General features: G+C 39.3%; 2 protein-coding genes across 4 annotated transcripts; both read right to left on the reverse strand.

Annotated features, from left to right (window-relative positions):
• Positions 1-2,794: 2,794 nt before the first annotated feature.
• hnrnpl (heterogeneous nuclear ribonucleoprotein L) lies at positions 2,795-14,572 on the reverse strand. Of its 2 annotated transcripts, none has more exons than XM_089130243.1 (14): positions 14,416-14,572; positions 13,612-13,730; positions 11,701-11,938; positions 11,472-11,559; positions 11,223-11,317; positions 10,605-10,677; positions 6,772-6,807; positions 6,452-6,520; positions 6,005-6,276; positions 5,290-5,411; positions 4,651-4,852; positions 4,334-4,391; positions 4,096-4,191; positions 2,795-3,106 (listed from the first exon to the last, which is right to left on the reverse strand). In XM_089130243.1, exons 1-14 carry the CDS (start codon positions 14,497-14,499, stop codon positions 3,048-3,050), a joined length of 1,611 nt encoding a protein of 536 aa, XP_088986369.1. In that variant the 5' UTR covers positions 14,500-14,572; the 3' UTR covers positions 2,795-3,047. The 2 variants fall into 2 exon arrangements, with proteins under 2 accessions (XP_088986369.1, XP_088986367.1); XM_089130241.1 differs by having other exon boundaries at positions 4,096-4,200; positions 4,331-4,391.
• A 2,122-nt stretch (positions 14,573-16,694) lies between these two features.
• On the reverse strand, positions 16,695-22,322 carry srsf7a (serine and arginine rich splicing factor 7a). 2 transcript variants are annotated; one of them, XM_039650137.2, is made up of 9 exons: positions 22,213-22,322; positions 22,015-22,098; positions 20,605-20,829; positions 20,061-20,240; positions 19,919-19,987; positions 19,794-19,832; positions 17,481-17,600; positions 17,272-17,364; positions 16,695-17,184 (listed from the first exon to the last, which is right to left on the reverse strand). In XM_039650137.2, exons 3-9 carry the CDS (start codon positions 20,820-20,822, stop codon positions 17,133-17,135), a joined length of 771 nt encoding a protein of 256 aa, XP_039506071.1. In that variant the 5' UTR covers positions 20,823-20,829; positions 22,015-22,098; positions 22,213-22,322; the 3' UTR covers positions 16,695-17,132. The 2 variants fall into 2 exon arrangements, with proteins under 2 accessions (XP_039506071.1, XP_039506072.1); XM_039650138.2 differs by lacking the exons at positions 22,015-22,098; positions 22,213-22,322 and adding an exon at positions 21,879-22,012.
• Positions 22,323-22,879: the final 557 nt, after the last annotated feature.

Genomic DNA, 22,879 nt, shown 5'->3' on the forward strand with positions numbered 1-22,879 from the left:
GACTTACGTTTTTTGTTTTTTTTTGGGTGAAAAATTAAGTATCCCCAATCTTCTCAAAACTCTGGATTCTGATAGAGGGCCATGAGACTTAGACCTGAGTGCAACAATGGAGGCTCTAGACCCTTCCAGAGCTGAGATATCGAAAATCAAAATTTAGACCAGAAAAAAAAACGACAGTGTTACCCCTTACGTTTTTTTTTTTTTTTTGCGAAAAATTAAGTATCCCCAATCTTCTCAAAACTCTGGATGCTGATAGAGGGCCATGAGACTTAGATCTGAGTGCAACAATGGAGGCTCTAGACCCTTCCAGAGCTGAGATATCGAAAATCAAAATTTCGACCAGAAAAAAAAACGACAGTGTTACCCCTTACGTTTTTTTTTGGGGGGGCGAAAAATTAAGTATCCCCAATCTTCTCAAAACTCTGGATTCTGATAGAGGGCCATGAGACTTAGACCTGAGTGCAACAATGGAGGCTCTAGACCCTTCCAGAGCTGAGATATCGAAAATCAAAATTTCGACCAGAAAAAAAAAAAAACGACAGTGTTACCCCTTACGTTTTTTTTTTGGGTGAAAAATTAAGTTTCCCCAATCTTCTCAAAACTCTGGATTCTGATAGAGGGCCATGAGACTTAGACCTGAGTGCAACAATGGAGGCTCTAGACCCTTCCAGAGCTGAGATATCGAAAATCAAAATTTAGACCAGAAAAAAAAAAACGACAGTGTTACCCCTCACGTTTTTTTTTTTTTTTTTGGGTGAAAAATTAAGTTTCCCCAATCTTCTCAAAACTCTGGATTCTGATACAGGGCCATGAGACTTAGACCTGAGTGCAACAATGGAGGCTCTAGACCCTTCCAGAGCTGAGATATCGAAACTCAAAATTTCGACCAGAAAAAAAAACGACAGTGTTACCCCTTACGTTTTTTTTTTTTTTTGGCGAAAAATTAAGTATCCCCAATCTTCTCAAAACTCTGGATGCTGATAGAGGGCCATGAGACTTAGATCTGAGTGCAACAATGGAGGCTCTAGACCCTTCCAGAGCTGAGATATCGAAAATCAAAATTTCGACCAGAAAAAAAAACGACAGTGTTACCCCTTACGTTTTTTTTTTTTTTTGGCGAAAAATTAAGTTTCCCCAATCTTCTCAAAACTCTGGATTCTGATAAGAGGGCCACGAGACTTAGACCTGAGTGCAACAATGGAGGCTCTAGACCCTTCCAGAGCTGAGATATCGAAAATCAAAATTTCGACCAGAAAAAAAAAACGACAGTGTTACCCCTTACGTTTTTTTTTTTGGGTGAAAAATTAAGTTTCCCCAATCTTCTCAAAACTCTGGATTCTGATAGAGGGCCATGAGACTTAGACCTGAGTGCAACAATGGAGGCTCTAGGCCCTTCCAGAGCTGAGATATCGAAAATCAAAATTTCGACCAGAAAAAAAAACGACAGTGTTACCCCTTACGGTTTTTTTTTTTTTGGGTGAAAAATTAAGTTTCCCCAATCTTCTCAAAACTCTGGATTCTGATAGAGGGCCATGAGACTTAGACCTGAGTGCAACAATGGAGGCTCTAGGCCCTTCCAGAGCTGAGATATCGAAAATCAAAATTTCGACCAGAAAAAAAAACGACAGTGTTACCCCTTACGGTTTTTTTTTTTTTGGGTGAAAAATTAAGTTTCCCCAATCTTCTCAAAACTCTGGATTCTGATAGAGGGCCATGGGACTTAGACCTGAGTGCAAAAATAGAGGCTCTAGACCCTTCCAGAGCTGAGATATTGAGATTTTTATAATGGCATAAATGCTACTTGGTATCTCAATATCTCAGCTCTGGAAGGGTCTAGAGCCTCCATTTTTGCACTCGGGTCTAAGTCCCAACTTAGCCAGGAATGCCAGTCTGCCGCTGCATATAGGCCTGCAATATGCATTATTCTGTGTATCGAATCATGCTATCTTATTCCCCACCCCAGCCCCTGATGTTTTTGAAACCTAGAAACGCCCCTGCGGCTTACAATGATCGCGCACCGCTCGCGCTTGTGAATCCTAGGTGACCGATAAATGTACGCAGCAATAATTATAATGAATGTTCCTGGGAGACCCGTATATACAGACAGATAGATTAATAGATTCTGTAGACATCAATAATATATAATTTGTATATAGACAGATTAATAGAAAGAACAGCAGAGAAATTAATATTTTGAATAAAAATCTATAAGAAAGTGAGACATTGTGGCTTGATTTGTTTTATTAATATTGATTTTTTTCATGACCAAAATAACATTATGCAATGTGAAGAGACTACAGGTTACAAGCTTCATATATTAGAAAAATACAATAATAAAAAAAAACTAATTTTTTAATAGCTCGTTGTAAAGGTTGTTTCAGATCAATACCTCCAATTTATCACTAGGTGTCGCCATGGAGACGGGTGTCGGATTGATTCGTAGCCTCGAAACAATATGGCACATTTGCTTCTACTGTTTAATTGCTTCACGAAGCCTCGATCTGCCCATCACTAACTGGGGCTGGTTATACAAGTTTTTTGTGCTCATCAAGGCTGCATTTAAGTGATCGAAACCATAATAAACAGTAATTTTGTGAAACAACTTAAAATAACTTTCATTTTAAAAAGTATTTATTCCTTCGCCAATCTTCAGTGACACATTTACCACAAATGTGTATTGATCTCCGTTCTGTTTGGCTAAGTAAAGTTGGTATTCATTTTGCTTGGCTGGCGGTTTCCATAGCACACAAGCAATCCCACTATTTTGAGCCAAACCACACACACAAGACACAAATTGATTCACAATGATGTCTTTACTGATTTAATACATTTTCACACAAATTTACTGTTGTACAAGACTGGTCAAAAAAACAAAGTATATTAATATCAATTAAAAAAATGTATTAAAAAAAAAAAGAACAATAATACAAAACATTGAGTCCAGTCTTATTCTGGAAATAACAGTCCAATTTCTTTCCCTCCAGGTCAAGAATTAAGACATGCTATGGTGCTGGGATTACCAGGAAGGTTAGTGGGCATTATGAGTTTCAGTTGGCATGCTGTGCAGTTGAAAAACACAGTTTAAGAGTATATGGGTAAGGCCCACCTGAGGAAAAAACAAACAAACAGAAAGATAGATGAGATTTAAGGAACATTATGATTTACTGTGTTACAGCTTATAACTATAGTCACATTGAGGGCCGGCTTTGCCGACAGGCGACACAGGCGGCCGCCTGGGGCGCCATCTGCTGGACGGGGCGCAAATTGCAAAATTGAAAAAAAAAAGTTAATTAAATGCATGTATCGTATTATGAAAGCTGCACACACGCTGTACACTTTTACTGTGCATTGTCCACACACTGCTTGTATTTGTCCATTTCTTTTACAAGATTATACAATCCTAAAAACGACTGAGTGACTCGAGGCAGCTGTCAAACTCACGCGCGTTGCTCCGGGAGTGGCGCGAAAACATCTGACAGCTGGTTTTAGCGCTTCCTTGGTGTGATACGCACGGTTCCGTGCCTTCGGCTCAAAATAGTCCTCGTCGGCTTTGTTTCGACATGTTGACAAGGGGATGCCCGCGTATATTCAAAATGGTTGGCACACGCTGCTTTGTTTACGTACGTTATGTGTATCTGCAGCCGGCCGACAGCGTCGGTTTTCCTTTTTGAATGACGAATATAGACTAATATATCTGCAGAAATAGACAGTTGGCTCATTGCACGCAGGCGCAGAATGCACATTATAGCTGACAGTCGCCTGTAGTTCTCTCGGTGTGTTCAAGTCATGGTGCAAGTGCAGCTTTTTAACCCCGACGAGAGAGGACGAGAGGCGACAACACAGTCGGCTTTCATCAGCACTAGTTCGTCGGCGTTATATTAACCTTCAAATGGTCTTCGTTTCCTGTTTACACTTCTGGGCTTCGGGGTCTACGACCCCAACAATTGATTGAGTAATTCTACAAAAAATATAAATTTGTAAAAATTTAAAAAATTGAGGGCACTCTCGCCTTGGGCACCAAATAACCTAGAGCCGGCCCTGGTCACATTGCAGTAGTGTTAAAGTGTGGTGGCTGGATGTAAGCTGAGTACTTACTAGGGTTCTTCATCTGGAAGTGGTTTATCATCGCAAGAGCCTCCATAGCATCATTTACTGACTCCCATTCCAACAGACCAGATGAACTTCTCTCACCTGCAGTTCCACCAACACAAGAGCACACACACAAAAGTGTATTTATATAGAACCAAACATACACCACCTATACACACTTTCCAACATAATTCACACAATAAATTGACTATTTACAAACATATTAAACCAATTAGTAACTCACTCTTGCCAGTGAACAGTTTGACACTGGTTGGGCTCTTGATTCCCAACTCCTCACAAATCTGTAGATGAAGATACAGAAAAGACTGTTAAACTGAGGCCACACACAGACAGACCTTTAAAGCATAAAAATCTTTGCTCCAATTACTATTATGGCTTAAATTCGAGTAAAATGGAAAACAAATGAGAGAGTGGGGAAAAAAGTCAGAAGTTGTAGCGAGTTAGTTGTTAAAAGATTAAAAGTGCAATGTAAAAAAAAAAAAAAAAAAAAAAGAAAGCACAGATAATCACTCCAACCTTAAATGACATAAGATTTCTGACCTGACTGAAAACTTCAACCGTACTGTCTGGTTGACTGTTGAAAAAGTGCAGTACGTTGCTGGGCTGCTGGATGCGGTTCTTGGCTGCCTGTTCAGCAGTGGTGAAACGGTTGTTTCTGTTGCCATGAAAATCCTTAAAACTACAACTGCCATCTTCCAGCTGGTACGACTGACCCGGCATTATGGCCTGCTGTTTGGATACACTGCAGACCAATAGACAAAAGAAAAAAATAAATAAATAGTAGTACACAGACTAAAAACTAGATTTGTTTTATCGGTATCTGCTCAGACAGATATACACACAAATCAGATTAAAATAAGTAATAAAAATAAATACAACAACAACTAGATTAAATGATCATAATTCAAAAACTAAATATGCATTTATCAATTTCACTTGAATGTAAAACCAGTTTCAAAAGAACAATATGTATTGATTAACTGAATGAAAATTAAGCAGCCGGGTTCTAGATGTGTTTTATCTTTGCCTGTGAGGCCAAAATAAATGTTCTTCAATTAAATTACATCAGACATAATGCAAGAATCCGGACAAGAATGGACAAATAAGCTAAGAAAAATGCATTAAAGTAATTCTAATTCTATTGTAATTCTGAATCTGAAGACATTCTATTGTACACACCAGACATTGAGTTTTTGTCCAAACAGCATGTTGTTGTTAAGGTGTGAAATGGCTCTATCCACGGCATAGCAGTCTCCCATCTCCACCATTGCAGCACCTGGTTTACTCTTCATAAACTTTACCTGAGTACCAACACACAAATGTTCAAAACATAAGGAGACTATTGTTTAAAAGCTTGGAATCAGCAATAATTAAGAAATTAATATCTTATTTAGCAAGGACATGTTAAATTGATCAAGTGTGATAGTTGGTTGCGCCCGATTCGATTTTTTTTTATGATGGACAAAAGTTTCGAAGGCAGTGTGCAAGCCTGATTGACATAATGGTAGGTTGTATTTATTTTTTAACTTGCAGAAATTTCAGACACGAATTTCAGACTCGGTGCGCAAGGGCCTTAATAAGTCAATGTCGTGATATTAAAAATTGATCATGAAGATTTTGCAGTGGTGATGAAAATCCAGGGGAGTACATTGTAGGGAAAATACTGAACATTAGATGTTTTTGCTATTTTAAACAAATGCAGTTCCTGCAATAACTGCAGCCTTGGTGAGATTAAGATCCTTATGCAGTATACAGAAGCCTCTTGACTTAAGGTTTGGATGAGAAATGCTTTCAGCCATTACTTGGTTATAATTCTAAGGCACAGGTGAACCTAAAAGTTCTTCATCTGAGGATCATAAGTTCCACAACGCCACTTAAAGAATCACCCACTCACCCTTTCCACATTACCGTAGAGACAGAATATGTTAAACAATCTGTCTGCACTGATCTTGTTGGGGTCAAGACCGTACACCATGACCACAGGAGAGTCCGCATGAGCAGTGTAGTCTTGTGGAGGAGGTCCATGTCCGTACTGTGCCCCACCATACCGGGGTCCGCCACGGCCACGCCCTATTGGGGGCCCCATGCGCCTACCCTCATAGTGACTGGGTGGAGGAGGTGGTCCATAAGTGTCATCATAGTGACCATAGCCACCCTGAGGACCAGCTATATATATATATATATATATATATATATATATATATATATAAAAACACGTATATAATAATTAGAGAGAGGGGGGACTGAGAATGAAATATACACAATAAGCACCTATAAAAGCTAGAGGGACTGTTTCCGTGCCTCTATTTGGGCCATTTGTTAATGTGTGTATCAAACTGACCATATTCAGGTGGATGATCCCCCAGCAGTGCAGGCTGCCTTTGCCGCTTGTTTGTGTTAGCGTTGGGGTCTGAAAGAGAAAAAACAACAATACAGCATCACAGAACTGCTGTGAGCACATACAAAAAAGAGAAGGAAGGGCTGTGCAGTTCACAGTGAGTGACATGCAGTGAGAGTTAGGTGTTAAAACAACTAAAAATCACAATTACTGCAATACTAAAGAAAACCATAATGGAGATTTTGAATGAAGTCAGGTTATTCAAAGAGAAATTCAACCATTTACATGATCCAAGAAAATCTCTTACACAACCAAACACACACCTTGTGTATTGTTCCAATTGCCATCTGCATCGGTATCTGCACAGACAGGTATACACACAAATCAGATTAAAATAAGTAATAAAAAAATAAAAACAACAACAAGAACAGGGTTAAATCATACTATAATCAAAAACTAAATCTGCATTTATTAATTTCACTTGGGTCAGAATGTAAAACCACAGGTTCCGAGAGGGGTTAAAAAAAACAATATGTATTGATTAAATTAATGAAAAATAAGCACATAAGTACATAAGTTTCTAGATATGTTTTATCTTTGCCTGTGAGACCAAAATAAATGGTTTTCTCCAATTAAAGTACACCCAAATTACATCAGTCATAATACAAGAAACCACAGAAAAGGAGAGCAGAGACTACCAAAACAACACAGTGATGTTTATATTTACCAACATTTTAGACAGGGATTTCAATGAACACAGAATTAATGTTTCACTTAAATTGATTAAAAAAAAAACTTTAGGAAGGGGTTTAAAGCTTTTCTAAAAGGGTGGAGTTGAGCTGAAGTGGACATTAAACACTGTTTGCAACCAGTTTTACTTTCTTTAATCTGACTTATCCCAATGTTCTCATTGAACATCCTATTTCATGTGAAAAATAAATGTGTTAAAGCAGACTAAATGATTGGAGAGTCTGGAATACATCACCAGAAGCTTGAATAATAGTATTGAATCAAGCATACAAGGTCAAAAACAAGTGGTTACCGTGTTTTTGCCAAGATAGACACGTTTCTGGATCAACATTTTGTTAAACCCAGAACAACATTCCTGTCCGAAAATGTTGTCCTAACTCTAGCCATAATTTATCCCTAAAAACAGAGGGAAATAATAGGTAAACAGGGATGTAAAAGCACCTAAGCCTGGTTGTAAGCCTAAACTTGACAAAGTATAAACTTGTCCCTCAAATCTGATTGGTTGACTGGAATGTTGTTCCTGGATCAACTTCATGTTGTACTTAGTGAAATCACGGTCACCACACACATGATTCTCAAGATCAATAACATGCATTTAGAAAATTGAGAATGTGTAATTGAATATTTTCTGACTTAAAAACGCTTCAGGACTATAAGGAACACTCACTCCCACAGGAAATGTTACCTTCTAAAGACAACTCAATAAATGTCAGTCACTTGTGGGAAAACAACCATATGGTCCCAAAATAATAATAATAATAATAATAATAATATATTAGAGCTACATGTATCCACCACCAGGGCGGGGAGGAGGGGGTGAAATTATTCTTTATTTAGGCTTAAAAGGCCACATGAAAGGGTTATTCAAGGTCTTCCCTCCATGCCAGAAATGGCGTTAAATCTCTCACCAACAAAGTTCTAGCTGATCCAGATGAACAGTTTAAATGAGCAATGTGCTACATGCCCATTTATATGAATACATTAATAAATGCAGCAGGCACCACGGTGGAAGTGTGATATTCTTTACCAGTCGCTCTTTTCCTGATGATTTAGTTTTCATTCAGTTCTTTAGGATATTCCTCCCAGTCCACTGCATGTGCTTTCGGTGCATTCCAGGCACATAGGTGCTTACCGTAGAAGCAAAGGTGGATAGCAGACAGCAGACGGTGTTGAGTTTAGAAGAGACGCCACATCAGCAATCAGACTTATCCACACCTGCGTCACACAGGGGGCGTAACACAGGGATCAGAACACGGTCAGCCGTGCCCAATGAATAAAACAGATTTAACATAGAGAGGAAGAGGAGGAGGGATGAAGAAATGAGAGAGAGAAAGCACTTCAGTCCACAAAGAGACAGGGCTTGGGGAGGGAGAGCTGAGGATCTGTTTGTGTGATCGGTGGGCAGCTGCTCCTTCCTGTGTGTTACGGCGGTGTTTTGACGCTACTGTCACCCCATAGTGTCTTGTCTTGTGCATTTCACTATTGTTAGCAAGATGTCGAAAGGATGTGTTTGCAACAATCTCACATTGCTGTCAGAGCATGTGGCCTGTGATCATGCGGTTTTGGATGTGTCACGGTGTAAAGTTGATGTCATCTGTTCGTTATGTATAGACAAATGTCTGTTCTTGGCCGGGTGAGTAGTGACGATCTCAACTTGTAGTGCTGCGCGCAACGAGACCACCGCCGCTGTGTTGAAGCACTCTTGACTTGTGTCATGGTTGTAATGTCAACTTGCCGTGTTGTCATGATGATCTGCATAAATCTCAAACGATTTGTCTGATAGTATGTTGTCATGGCAATGTCAGCTTGGCATGATGTTTTGGCGATCTCTGACCAACCCAAATCTCTGACCATGGCACTTGTGTTGTAGCAAATCCTGATCTGGTGTTGTCACTTATGTCAGTGCGGCATGTTCGCATGATGTTCTCAGGAAAGAGGAGAAGCGAGAGCAAAAGTAGCCCAAACACCCAAGAAACATGACGGCATTAGGCAGGGAATGAGAAGAAAATATCTGTGTAATTCTTCTGTCGTTCTGTGTATCTGTACAACTTCCCTTCATGTGTCTGCTGCTTGATCAGTCGCTTGGTCGGTGTTGATGTGCGAAAGTCTTCGGTGATAGTCTGTAATGTGTTATCCAAAGAGATTAGACTCATGTCCCTAAAATGTGTCGATAATTCAGAGATGTCCACCACCTTTGTAGAGAATGGAATGGAAGGTTATCTTGAGTGTTTTGTATCCGTGCGACTTCGATATGAGTGAAACTGCAGACTCTGAAGTGTTTAAAGTTGCCATGAGTTCCGTTTGGCTGTTCCATGTGGCCTGCTGAAGTGCTGCGAGTGTGTCTTGCAGAGAAACTTAAGTACAAGGAAATGTTTTGTTGGATGTAAAATGTGTTCAGCAGCTAGTTCAAGCACAGTAGCTTAACGCATCACATCTCAGGAGTAAAAATGCTCGGCAGTTTTACCCTTTGAGACCTGATATTTTGCATAAGAGCAAATATATAAACGAAGACAAACAAGCTTTAGTCTTGAGGAAAAAAAAAATAGTATTCTGAATGCAAAAGTGTAGTATAAAACAACTTAATCTGGGTAAAGCTGAATGATCCATTAAATATTGCCAGGAACATTGTGAATCTTTACATTCACAAATCAACCTGTTATTTGCAGCCTGGCTCTACAGCCCTGTTCAGTGAAATTCTGTTCCTGGAAGGCCCACATCCTGAACAGGTCAGCTTCAACTCGCCCCAACACACCTGCCAGGAATTTTTTAGTGATCCTGAAGACCCTGATTAGCTGGTTCAGCAGTGGTTAATTTGGGGTTGGCGCTAAACTCTTCAGGGGAGTGGCCCACCTGGAGCAGGACTGAATACCCCATCTCTATTGCAAAGCAAAAATCAAATCTCCATCATGTAATATTTGCTATATGCAGTGTCATGCTCAGTGACTACAGGTGAAAGGAGTGCCTGCTTCTCAGGAATTGCTATATGAAAAACACTTGTGCTTTAACATGACAGGTGGCATGCGCAACAGACCAGTGCAAGTCAGTATGAGCTAAGAATGTGCGCTTCTGCAGTCAGGATGACAATCATGCTCTCAAGTGCATGTGTTTCCATTAAATACACGAATGTGCGTTTTTTATTCAAGGCGCATGTTCTTTTTGCGTATGTGCAAGATTGCGTGTCCATGTAAGAATGTCTATTTACAACTACAATGACGTAAATATTTTGTATTATAATCTAAAGAGAAGGAACACAAGAATGAAGCAGCATCACTGAAGTGATGTACTTGGGAAAAGATCCACTACTGAAGTTACTTCCCAAGGGCGTCACTTGAGGAGGCCTGTCTACACACCCATCCCCACAAAACATAAGGAGCAGCACAGACAGAGTGCAACGGCTGTACAGTACCTTGGCCACTGAGACTGGGGTTGGTGTAATCCCATGTATCCTGATCGTTTTTGAAGACGTTGAGACGGGTTGGCTGTACAATAAAAAGTGACATTTCATAAAGGAATCAATTTTTACAGGAGTAATAAGTAGTCACAATCCTTTGAATTGTGCCTGCTCATTAAAAGTGTGAGTGTGCTACAAATAAACCTGCAAATGTCAGAGCGCTCATTCTGAAATCTGAATTCAGATATGCGTTTATATGCATACATAACTTAATACAAATTGTAGCCTAGTTATTTGAATTTGTTATGGAATTGTTGCGTGTTAGATAATACAGATTTTTTTTTAGCACACTTACTTTAAAAGATTGACTGGCTAAACATCGCTTGCGTCTTACAATGAAATGAGTGTTCCATGTCTTTATTAAAATGAACAGTCCAAAATAGTCATGACTTTTCACTTTTCAACCTACCTTCGACTTTGTGTAAGATTTAGTTACTAGCTTAGTCGCTAGCCTTAGAAAAATAATAATAAATGCATCTATTACAGAATGACTTAATTTGCCATATTGACTCCAGGCCTGTAGAGGGCACTATACAGCACAAAGAGTTTGATGTCATTTTATGGGGTACTAACCTTGGCATACTCAATTTTAAGGGTGCAGCAGCCCGAGTAGATGTCAGCTCCGTTGAGAGAGGCTTTAGCTCTTTGCGCACTCTGGACTGAGTCAAATGTGACCAAGCGTCAAGGAGAACAATGTTTCTCTTCAATAATAGCATGCGGCCTAAATTACTTCTACAGGGTTTGATCTTTGTTCTAGTGAAAAGCCCCATACTCTAATCTTAAAACACATTAGTAAAGGTTAAAGTCGTTTTGTTCAAGGATATTCGATCATGGCTTGAACTCCATTTTTCCTGAAGATCACAATCCTTTGCACGGGTCCACAGTTATTACAGATGGTGTACAGAACATCCTATGGACAACAAATGACAATAAACAGAGGCACAAAAATCAAGACAAGTTTAGATGCAGTAGTACACAGATAGACTGTAGAGTCTACTCCGCTACACCATCATAATACATGACCATGATGATGAATATCTAAACAACTTACCGTGGTAATGGGGTAGATGGGGTTCATGATTGTGAGGAGTAGTACATTGTTGACGCTCCTTGTATCATCAGAGTCGCTGGGCCGAGAGATTTTTTGACTGGTAGAGTAATTGATGTAAGATGGCCGGCCAGCAATGTAGATTTGATTATTGTTCGCATACGTCACTGCGTTAGCAGAGCCGCCCATATCCTCAAACTCCACCAGTGCCTGACGCTTCTTTGGCATCAACACAACGTAACTAAAAGACAAACACATGCACACACAAACAATAACAACTTTGAATTCCTCCAACAATTTTCCGGAAATGGTGCAAAATGCAAATCAATTGATGGAAAAAAAAAAAAAAAGAACAACCACCTACCCCCTTCTTGAATAATGGATTATCGTCATGGGATTAGAAACACTTTTTGGTGTACTATTGTTGGTTAAAACAAGTTTTCTCTTAATACCAATGAAGACATTAGTACCCTTTCTTTTTTATTTAGTCAGATCAGATGTAAAAATTAGTTTAATTTAAAAACATTAGTTCACAACCGAGATAACTTTAATTAATTTTTAAAATATAATTAAATCATTTTATGAAAAAAAAAAAACAATTAAATAATTTATTTTTCCTTCAATAACTATAATTTTTATTAAAAAAATAATACTGAATTAAAATCTTGAATGAATATATCAAAACTCCCTTGTGGAAAAAGCAGCACTTTAATAATTACAGAAATACCTCTCCAAAAAGGGGCCTTTGAATATTATGTTTTGTTTCAAAAAGACTGAGAACGACTGAATTTTTCTTATACTGTAGGTGTTCTAAATTAATCTCAAAAACACCCTTTTGTAATCTCTATCAGCAAAGTAAGGACTAGAATGAGAACCACAAGGGCTAAGGATACCATTAGAAACTAGACAGTAAAAGAAATGGACACAGCGAACCTATAGACTTCAACAGAGTAACGTGAAGTCAATTAGAAGCACTCAGTTCGTACGGCACAGGTTCAAACCGAGCTTGACGACATAGATGTGACGTGAGCAACCTGTCTGACAGTTGTTAAGTCTTCTAGTAGCTGTGCCAAGAGGAATCTGAGGCCACGTTGACACAAAGCCGGGTATTTAGCGAAATGAATATTTTCCCCCTCTTCGTTTTCAAAAATAACATCGTTCACACACCCGCATAAATACGCCGTTGAGCGCCATCATAACTATGCCAAACCTATTGTCGGCAGTGTAGGGAGAAGGATAAAGCCTTGCAAGCCAATCAGAATCCTCAGAGTCGACAAGAGAGAATCTAAAACGCCGTTTCTCCCAGTTCACACGACAACACATAACCGGCGTTTTCAGAAATCTCCACTTTGGCCAGAGTTTTTAGAAATAATCGTTTTCTGTGATAAAAACAGGGTTTTCGTGTAAACGAGAGGCCAATCCGCAGGGAAGTATCTGTGTTTTCCCTTTGAGTAAACGGGGCCTGAATCATTCCCCTCCAAATCTTGCAGAGACGTAGAGCGTGAGTAAGAGCTGTCCATGAACTAGCAGCAAGAGCGACTTTATGACTCTCTGGGCTTCTCCATTGACTTTATGACTCGACATCCCCCCGATTGCCTGTGAGCTTCTCCTCCAGTCTATATGGGTAATGTCTCTACTGTTTGACACAGTCTCACGTGGTTATGACACATTGTTAGGCTATTTTTACAAAAACAGCTTCTACAAGGCCATAACGTAAGATACAAGGTAATGGAGCCTTGTATTCATTGTAGTGGTTTTTAGAAATAAATAATGGACAAATACGAGTCTTTAAACGCCTCAGATGTAAAGTTATTTGCTAGCCAATTAAATGCCCCCATGGAAGGTACGCTTTCCGGGAGCTGGATCACCCCCTTGTTTGGAACAGGGACAATTCTTTTTCACCATGAACGTTACCTTATAGTGCCAAACTCCTGCAGCGCCTCCACCAGGTCAGCCTCGGTAATGCCGTCAATAAGCCCCCTTATATGCACGACAAGCGAGGGCAAGGTCTTGTGCGGGTCATTGTAACCCTCCTGCACATACAAAAGGAAAGAGCAAAGGATTTCATTAAACAATCGTAGAAAACTAGAATGCTTAAAGCAAATATAAACTATTAATTAATTTGCTTCACTACGTTTGCCTCTAGGTAAAATCAGTGCTGTAAGACTGTAACGTTAGTGAATAAAGGTTCAAACCAGCATTCAGAGTAACGTTAACGCAAACGTTACAGATGCCAGGGTTAGTTTTTCGCGCAAAAACTGAAATTCTAACGTTAGCTGCTACTGCTTTTGAATCCGATATTTTCCATTGGCTAAATGAAAACAAGTCTGGTAACAAGCAGAGTGAATGGTTTATCAGAGGGTGATAGGACTGACCAGAACAATGAATGCGTAATGATGAAAGCAATCCTATCCGAACCACGGGGACCAATAGTTGTATTAGATGATGTAACATTATATTATATACAGCATATCAACTTATATGTAATGCTTAAATCCTCCACAATCGCATCATTATTTATTTCTCATAACTAAACAGACTAACAAACTGGTGTTTTAGCAACCCTTCAGCAAAAAGGATAGCTAGCCAACAAAGCTAGCCTTTTAGCATCACGTATTGAATGGAGAGAAAAAAAATCGTTTCCCAAGAAAAAATGCATATCTAGCACCACAAAGCTAACAAATGCAATAACGTGAATTAAATTAAAGTAACTGTTACCGTGGCCATTCCGTCGCCGTCGGTTTTCTGTCTTTTTGTTGCTCTGCCTCCGTCACCGTAATAATGGCCAGCCGCAGCAGCCATGTTGTCTCAAATGAAGTGTTATAAAATGGAACATACCACTGCCGGAGCTATACGGCAACCTGCAGGAAGAGGAAAAAACGCGAGAGGAAAAGGAATTTTGGGAAAGGTTGCTCTTCAAACCCTTTCCTAGCTGCCTATCTAAACAATATTTTAATGCTGCGTAGTCGCGTTTGAATGCGTCTGGTGCACCAAAATGAAGTTTGAATCAAAAAGAGCTATATTGCCAAGTTTGCTTGCTCACACAACTTCCAGTGCACACAACAATACGCATGATTAAAAATAAAGAAAAGTAAATAGGACTATTTACAGATATGAACATATTTACATTTAACAGTATGGATAATAAATAAAAGTGAACTAACAAGATATTGCATTAAACAGTATTGCACTACAATTGGCCTTGGAAGGAATTTAACTGGTCAGGAGGGGTCAGCCTGTGGGAAGAACCTGTTTTTGTGCCTAGAATCTGAATCGCCAGCAGCAGGAAGGCACCAGTTCAAATTGTTGAAGGTTGTGGCCAGGGGAGAGGAGTCTGTGATGATTTTACCTGCCCTCGCTCTTCCTCACTCTGAAAGAGAGTAGGCTACAGGTCCTTGAGTGTGGGCAGGGGAGTACCAACAATCCTTTCAGCAGTCCGGACTTTTTTTGTCTGTTGTAATGTCCGATTTGGAAGCTGAACCAAACCAGACAGTTCTAGAAGTGCATAGTGCAGACTCAGTTGGCGAAAGAAGAAGCTACAACCTCTGCTGAGCCTTTAAGTTTACAATAGAGTTAAAGTCCCACTTCAGGTCCAGAGAGATGGTGGTGCACCAGAACCTGAATGTCACTGTGCAGTTCATGATGGTAAGGGTGGGGAGTGCTGGGGTGTTCCTCCTGAAGTCCACTATCATCTTCACTCTTTGGAGTGTGTTCAGCTATGTTATAAAATATTGTAGTAAAAAAAAAAGAAAAAAGAACTGATTATACAGACAGACACACTGCACACTTTTTTGTAGTCATTAAAAAACATAGACTGTAAAAACCCATTGTTTCGAGGCAGACAATTCTTCAAACCAAAGGATATTTAATATTTGGTCTGTGCAAATTTACCATGTTTCCGTCCACTTTTAAATGTTTTGTTTCAGCTGTTTCAGTTTGCCTAGAATATCGATCTTATTTTCCCCCATAACAGTAATAAACTACAATCGGTTTAACAATCGGATAACTGCTTTGACTCAAAAATGGAGTGAATTAACCAAAACACGACTGAACAGCTTTATGTTTGAGCACTGCAAACACACAAACAAAACAAAAATCAAACCACCAGGAGATATCCAATTCATTCAGGACATGACCAAAAGCTGTACACAAAAGCAACTAAATGCCCAATAAAAAACCCCAATGCATTTTAATTTGCAGTAATATAATTATTTGTGCTCTAAATGAGGTCATTACAATTTACAATAACAAAACTATATAAGAACAGCAGAAATTCAAAATTCCTTGCCAGCAGCAGAAACTACGTAATACCAGGCTATAAGTAAATAGCAGCATGCAGCAACGTACAAACAATAAAACAAATTAATAAAAAAAAAACATTATGGTTGAAAATGTGCCATTTTTAACTTAAAACAGTATATCCCCTTTCCCTTGAAGATTAGAGTTGAATAAAGAATTCTTTTATTGTGTATGGGAGTGTGAAGAGATCTTAAAATTCCAGAAGTTAGAGCAGACTATAATAGATGAAATAATCAACGTTACTATTTCTCTTGAAAACAATTAAAAAAAAAAAAAAAAACTTATGTCCTAGTGATCTTAAATTGAGAAGAGGAGAATACATATTTGTCTATGGCCTGGTTTCAGACAGGGTTTAGGCCTTTGTTATGACAAAATATAGCAAATGATGCAAAAATCATAAGTTTATTGTTACCCTAACACAAATCTAAACAGAACTAACAATGGGAAGTGAGTGTCATATATTATTAAAAGCAGGTCTAAAGCTTTTTAAGATGCTTGGAACCCCTTTATGATTTTAAAAAAGGAGAAAATAACAGGGATATATTTTATGAGATATAAGATATGCAAGAAAAGTACTACTGTTGGATGCATCTTGTACTAGGAGGCCTAATTTATTTAGATTATCTGTATGTGAATATATGCAAATGTTCATAACATGTCTTTGTTATGTAATCTAAAAGAAAAAAGCACTGAAATCATTAGGTTTGTAAAGCTTTACTTTATTAAAAAGATTGTTGCCATTTTCAATGAAAAAAAACCCTTCTACAACAAACAAATCACAGCGTACTTTTCAATTCATATTATACACTGACTAAATCACAACATAGCTCATTCACCACCTTACCCACAAATCACAGGACACTGGCTCAACACTGAAATTAAAACAATGGAGCTCTTAAAAAAATGTTTAGAATAAAGGGGATTATGAAAAATGGGAGAGAAAATATTCATGAGCTGCTTGAGATGATAGTGATGTTTTCCAACGGTGGAGGAGCTTTGTCACTGAACTGTGGGGAGGAAAAAAAATAAAAGCTTTGTAGCTACAGTAGAACCAAAATTGAAATCATGGGGAAGATAAAATTTATTTTAGCCCTGAGGCAAAGGTGGGGAATAGGGGTGAAGCATTGGTATTCAGATCAGTCAGCACCCGGTGTTGTACTTCTCCTTGGGCTGGCAGACCTGGAATGACTAAGAACACGCACACAGTCAGCATCTACAGAGTTTCAACCTTGAATGACACAACTGAAATGTGCTAATGTGCAAATTGGCACTTACCCATCTTTCTTGTGACTGACCGAACGAGACCGAGAACGAGATCTGGACACACTACGTTCCCTCTGTCTGGAACCAGATCGTGAACGGGAGCGACTTTAAAAGAAACAAATAAGATTTAAACCGAGATGGAATGTACAACACGTATATCTTATTTTATACATTTGAAACTGAATTAACAAATTAGCATGTGTAAATTGTGCATGCAGTACCTGTCTCTACGGACAGGCGTTCTGGATCTGGACCTCCGGACAGGGCTTTTTGATCTGCGTACAGGTGAACGCGAGCGCCGCACAGGGGTTCTAGATCTGGAGCGAGCCGGGGAGCCGGACCTAAAACAAAGAGGTGAAGTTTATGAAAAATCAAAAGCCCAAAGATCAATGACCAAGTCCCCCTGTATTAAAAATCAAGTTTTTATATGATGTTTATAAGTCTGTGGGGTTTTTTTTATATGAATTTGCACACGGTTTGTCGCAAAGCAAAAGTCAACTCCATTGCTGAGTATTTTCTCCTTAAAAGCAGTGGGGGAAAAAAAAAGACAGTCTCAAAAACACGTTTCGAAAACTGGGAAGGGGCTAATTTGCATGTTCATAGAACCGATTTCCATTACACGAGAGTAGATGTTACAACTTCATGCTGATTTGTACTAGGCTTTCACCAAGATAAGCAAAACTAAGACGTAGCTTTGCAGTAGGGATGGGACGGTATGAAAATTTCATATCACGATTATAGTGTCCAAAATAATCGTGATTATCAATATTATCACGGTTTTGTTAAAAATTTATGAAAGTGCTCAAAAAGAACTGATTTTTTTATGAACAAGTTTTATAATTGAAAATCAACAAACAACAAATAAAACAAGCCTCTCTATGCAGTTTTTTAAGCAAGATTCTATTCTATGGCATTTGCTTCTTTATAATGCCCGTCGTCAATAGCAACGCATTATTACACAGCGGCGCACATCCATATCACAACGGACGCGCGCTCTTGTTTCATTCAAATACAACTTGCCGTCTTGCGTCTCCGGTTTTTGATTGTATTGCAAAAATGAAATCAGAGTTGATTTATTGCTTACAGAGTTTGATAATATTGGTGTGATATATCTTGTCTGGACGATTGTTTTACAAAATGAATTCATAAACAGGTAAGATTTAAAACATTAGCTAATCTCATTATCAATTCAATATGTTCCCGTAATTATGTGGTAAAAATAAAATCGGTTTAATACGTGATGTATCTATACTTTACTATCCCTTAAAATATCACTCTTAATAATAGTCTTGTTTGAAGTTGTTAGTTCGTCTTTGGCTCAAATCCACTTGCTACGAACTTTTCTTTGCGGAAGCTTCACGTCTATTTCAAGTGAGTGACATAAAATGTTTCAACTCAAAACAACATTTCATGCCCAATTGTTTCCCAGCCGTAGTTTTGGTATTAAGGTCAAAGTTAACTTGCCTTGAGTTCGGGTGATGATCACACAAGACGACTCGGCAGATTTGAAGTGTTTCTATTGCAGTGACTTTTTGTTCGGCAGACAGGGTGACCATCCTCGATCAAGTTTCCCTCAGGACTTTTGTAAAACCGAAAATATGACCACACCTCAGATTTGGTCCTCTTAAAAGGCTGAAAAATCTCCTGAGCACAGTCACTGCCTTCCACCATTCCTTCTCTAAGAGTAATTAAAAAAAATATTGCGTGCTGCGCGCCTGCGTCAGACTGGCCGACAGGATTCAGTGAGTTATTAAAATCGCGATAATCAAACACGGTTTTAATGATAATTAAATTTTAAACGATAATACCAACCGTCAGTGCATTTTATCACAGTTTATTGTGAAACCGGTTATCGTCCCATCCCTACTTTGCAGTAACCAATACACTTCTCCATCCATATGGTGGTGTGACTCCCCTTCTGTCCGGCGTTAACGGCTGCAGTTTACTTGGCGCGTCAGCACACACAACGGCTGCAACTACAGTGTGGTCTTCCAAGTGGACCAGCACCACAACCATCTGGATTGAGCCGAGTAGGGGACATCTCTAGGGTCTTCAAGTGGGCACCTTCCGTCCTCAGGGTTTCGTCGACTAGCCCATGACACCTCAAGAGGGCCCCCTCCGTCCCCCACTCAACTCATCCCAGCTTACTGACCTCTACATTCCTCCTGCTGCTGAGACCTAACAACAATCTCTCCGCAACCCAACCATATGCACCAACCCGTTTGACTAAGGCTGTTGAGCCCCACTGGTGCGTTAATGCAGTTTCAGGGGCAACAGTGACAACGCATTTAAATTAGGCAAGGGTGTAGTTACATTCAAGTTATTTTAAGGGTATTATTTTTTTCAAGGTAAACATTTTTTAAATGTCATTTTGTGATCAAAACTGAGTTAAGGGATAAAATAAACAGGGGGACTTTAAGAAAATCAAAACTTCCAATAGAAAGATTGCTTTTTCAACAGTGCTGTGGAAATTGGCAAATCAATGTTAAGTAGAATTATTGCAATTAAGACTGTGAAAAGATACCAAAGCTCACCTGCTTCTGCGTTTTGAGTATGAAGGTGAACGGTACTTTCTGAGAAAGGGAGGGCATGAAATCAGACTGATGCATATTGACAATAAATAAATAATAACAACAACTGGAACAGTGCGTTGTCTTACCTTTCATTACTACGGCTCCGAGAGCGGTAGCGGCGGCCTCGAGATCTGGACCGAGAGCGAGATGTTGATCTAAAAACAATATGAAAGTTTAACAACAGACTCAAGTAGAAAGGCAATAAAAATAAGACAATAATTCATATACCTGCTGCGTCGGGTTCGCCTCTTGCTGAAACGATAACAGTCATAGGCATAATGACCACTCTCCCCACACTGGTAACATCGGTCGTTGGGGTCAAATTGCCTGCGGCTGGGACGGCCATAACGGGACTTTCTTGACATACCGGTAGACAGCTCAACTCTGACACGGGCTCCACAAAGCACCCTGGGATATTATAGATCAGACGGTTACTTGTTTCCCCATGTCAAACAAAGGTGTGTACATATGTGATCCAACTGTTGGGACATCCTAGACTCCCCTGTTAGCCTTTTTATTTCTGAGCCATACATTTCACCTAGATGCAGATAAGGTTCAGAAATTAAAAACAACCGAACTCAACAAACAGGCTACAACAAATCTGCATCTAGGAAAATGCCACAAAAGTTGGGGCCTTTGTGAGCGGAAAGAAAACAGTGAAACCGCCGACACTCACCCCTGCGGGTCTGAGCTCCCTGAAGAGGTCAGGGGGTAAAATGTGCAGCAGTAGCATCATGGCAAATGTAGGCAGGTAGAACTCAAGTTGACTCACTTTCCATCCATCCCCTTTACGGCATCTTCTGCATCTCTGGCATCCTCATACTCTACGAAGGCGAAACCTGGAGGGTTCCGGGCGACCCATACACTCCGCAATGGTCCGTAGTAACTGAAGGCCCGTTCCAGCTCACCTTTGGCTGCACCATTGCCAAGGTCACCAACATAGACCTTACAGTCGGTGGCACGAGAGGAACTTCGGGATGAGTAAGACATCTTGCACCTGTAGTATTGACAAAGTAAAGAAATTAATTGATGCCTATTTGAGAGAGTAGAAATTGAATTCCCCAAATTCACTGACAGTCAAATGAATCTTTTCAACCAAGGGTTCGTGGACAACTGGGTGTCTCTGATGGTACTCAAAGTCTGTGGAGACTATAAAACATAGAACGCCACATTTAAAACTATCAAATATTGAACTCATTTTGTTAAAGGAACCGAACACCCATAATAAATTTACTTGCTTTCATACTAGTTCAAAATATGTATGACTTTCTTCTGCAAGACACACAACCAATGCATGTTTTTTTTTTTTTGTTTGTTTTCCCCCCCAAATACAACAAAGGTCAATGTCACCAAAACAGGAAATCATGGAAGTTTGGAATGACAATTTTAATTTTTGGGTGAATTTTTCCATTAAGCACTATATAATGTGGTAAAGTAGCGACGTTCCAAGGATTGTTGTAAATTGTTTCAAACAATTTCACTGTACACTACAAATCTCTGGTTCTGTAAAGATTGAAAACCTCTAGCTTTCTTCTAGAATAAAATACAGGTTCTAGTGTACATTGATCAACCAGTGCGCATGCAAGTGCGTTGGTCTAGAAGTAGTACAGCCATGCACTTGTTAAAAACATAGCAACTCGCGGTCAGCTGTTCCAGTATCACGTGGATGCACCTAAATTCGTTAAACTGAATATATGAGTGCTTAAGAGCTTTGTTGCTACACGATGTAAACGTACGAATTTCTCAAGGATAATGTTTTGGTTTCGTTTTCATCGCTCTGTAACACCAGTCACATAACGTTAATGAACTAACGTTACGGCCATGATAGACCGCTCAATCATGTTTATCAACATGATATCGGAACTAACAAGACTCAAACAGCCAAAAACAAACAGACAATAGTATAAGAGCTTAGAAGCATGAAACATTTGAGAATGTAGCAAGTGGTTTGATTGTTAGCCTATTAGGAAGATTAACGCCAATAAGTGCGCCAGAAACGCAGGCCGCTCTTTGTTTGGCACATTTTAAACGATAACGTACACCTACCGAATCCGAAAGATCCACCAGCTGGCAGCAACATTTAAATCACGAAGTCTCGTACAAAATATATAAACGCATGTGAAGAGAATGGCCTTTGAAATAATACCAAATAAACAACACCATCTACAGCACGCGGACTTACTGTGTGACTCGACGTCCTCGGTTCCGTCGTGTGAGGGCGCGTGGACGCTTCTTCTTCCGGTTGATGAAAGGCGCTCAACCAAACCTTGGCCGACAGGAGAAACCAGCTAATGAATACTACAAGTACAAAGTCGATACAAATCGAATTCATCTAATCAAATAAACAACGTGAGCATGCAAATCTAAACAGAGTCCTCACCAATTCTCTTATCTCATGCTCCTGACTCGCGCTCTTGGCCCGGCCGGAAGCGTCACCCCTCACCGGCTGAGCGCGGCCTTGACGACTTCTTTTCCAAGAAGGGGCGGTGTCTTTAATTCTTAAACATGATTGGCTCTCACTGATGTAACTCAAACTACAGGCGCGTTTCCAACTGTTTTTTACTGGCGGGGATTTTCATTCATTCCAGTAGTTTGAATTATGTTCACTAAAACGATTCATTCATTAAATTAAACGATCATTTCTGCTTCAATTGTAACTTAAGTCATTGAATCTTTTACTCAACCGATTCGTTAAGAAGACAGAATAGTAGATGTAACTAATAACTTATTTATAAACAAATCTACCAAGAGTGCATGCTTGGGTTGCCAAATTCAGCAAAGCAAAATATTAGCATGTTTGTTTTTAATAGGCCAACACAGTGTAAGGGACATTCAAAATAGTTTATAGTTAATTTGTGTACCACTATTGTTCAAATGATGGACATTGTTTTAAATTAACATTCATAATTCTAACATGTCCTTTGTCTCATTGTGATCACCTCTCTGTCTCTATGGATTCTATAAGCATTAAGCAACCAAATCATTTACAAGATTCGTCAAAGGAAGCAAAATATAATTAATTAGGCCTAGTGCAATCTGTTGATGTT

The sequence above is a fragment of the Pimephales promelas genome, chromosome 4 (genome assembly GCF_988280905.1).
Source record: "Pimephales promelas chromosome 4, fPimPro1.hap1.1, whole genome shotgun sequence".
NCBI classification, from domain to species: Eukaryota; Metazoa; Chordata; class Actinopteri; order Cypriniformes; family Leuciscidae; genus Pimephales; species Pimephales promelas.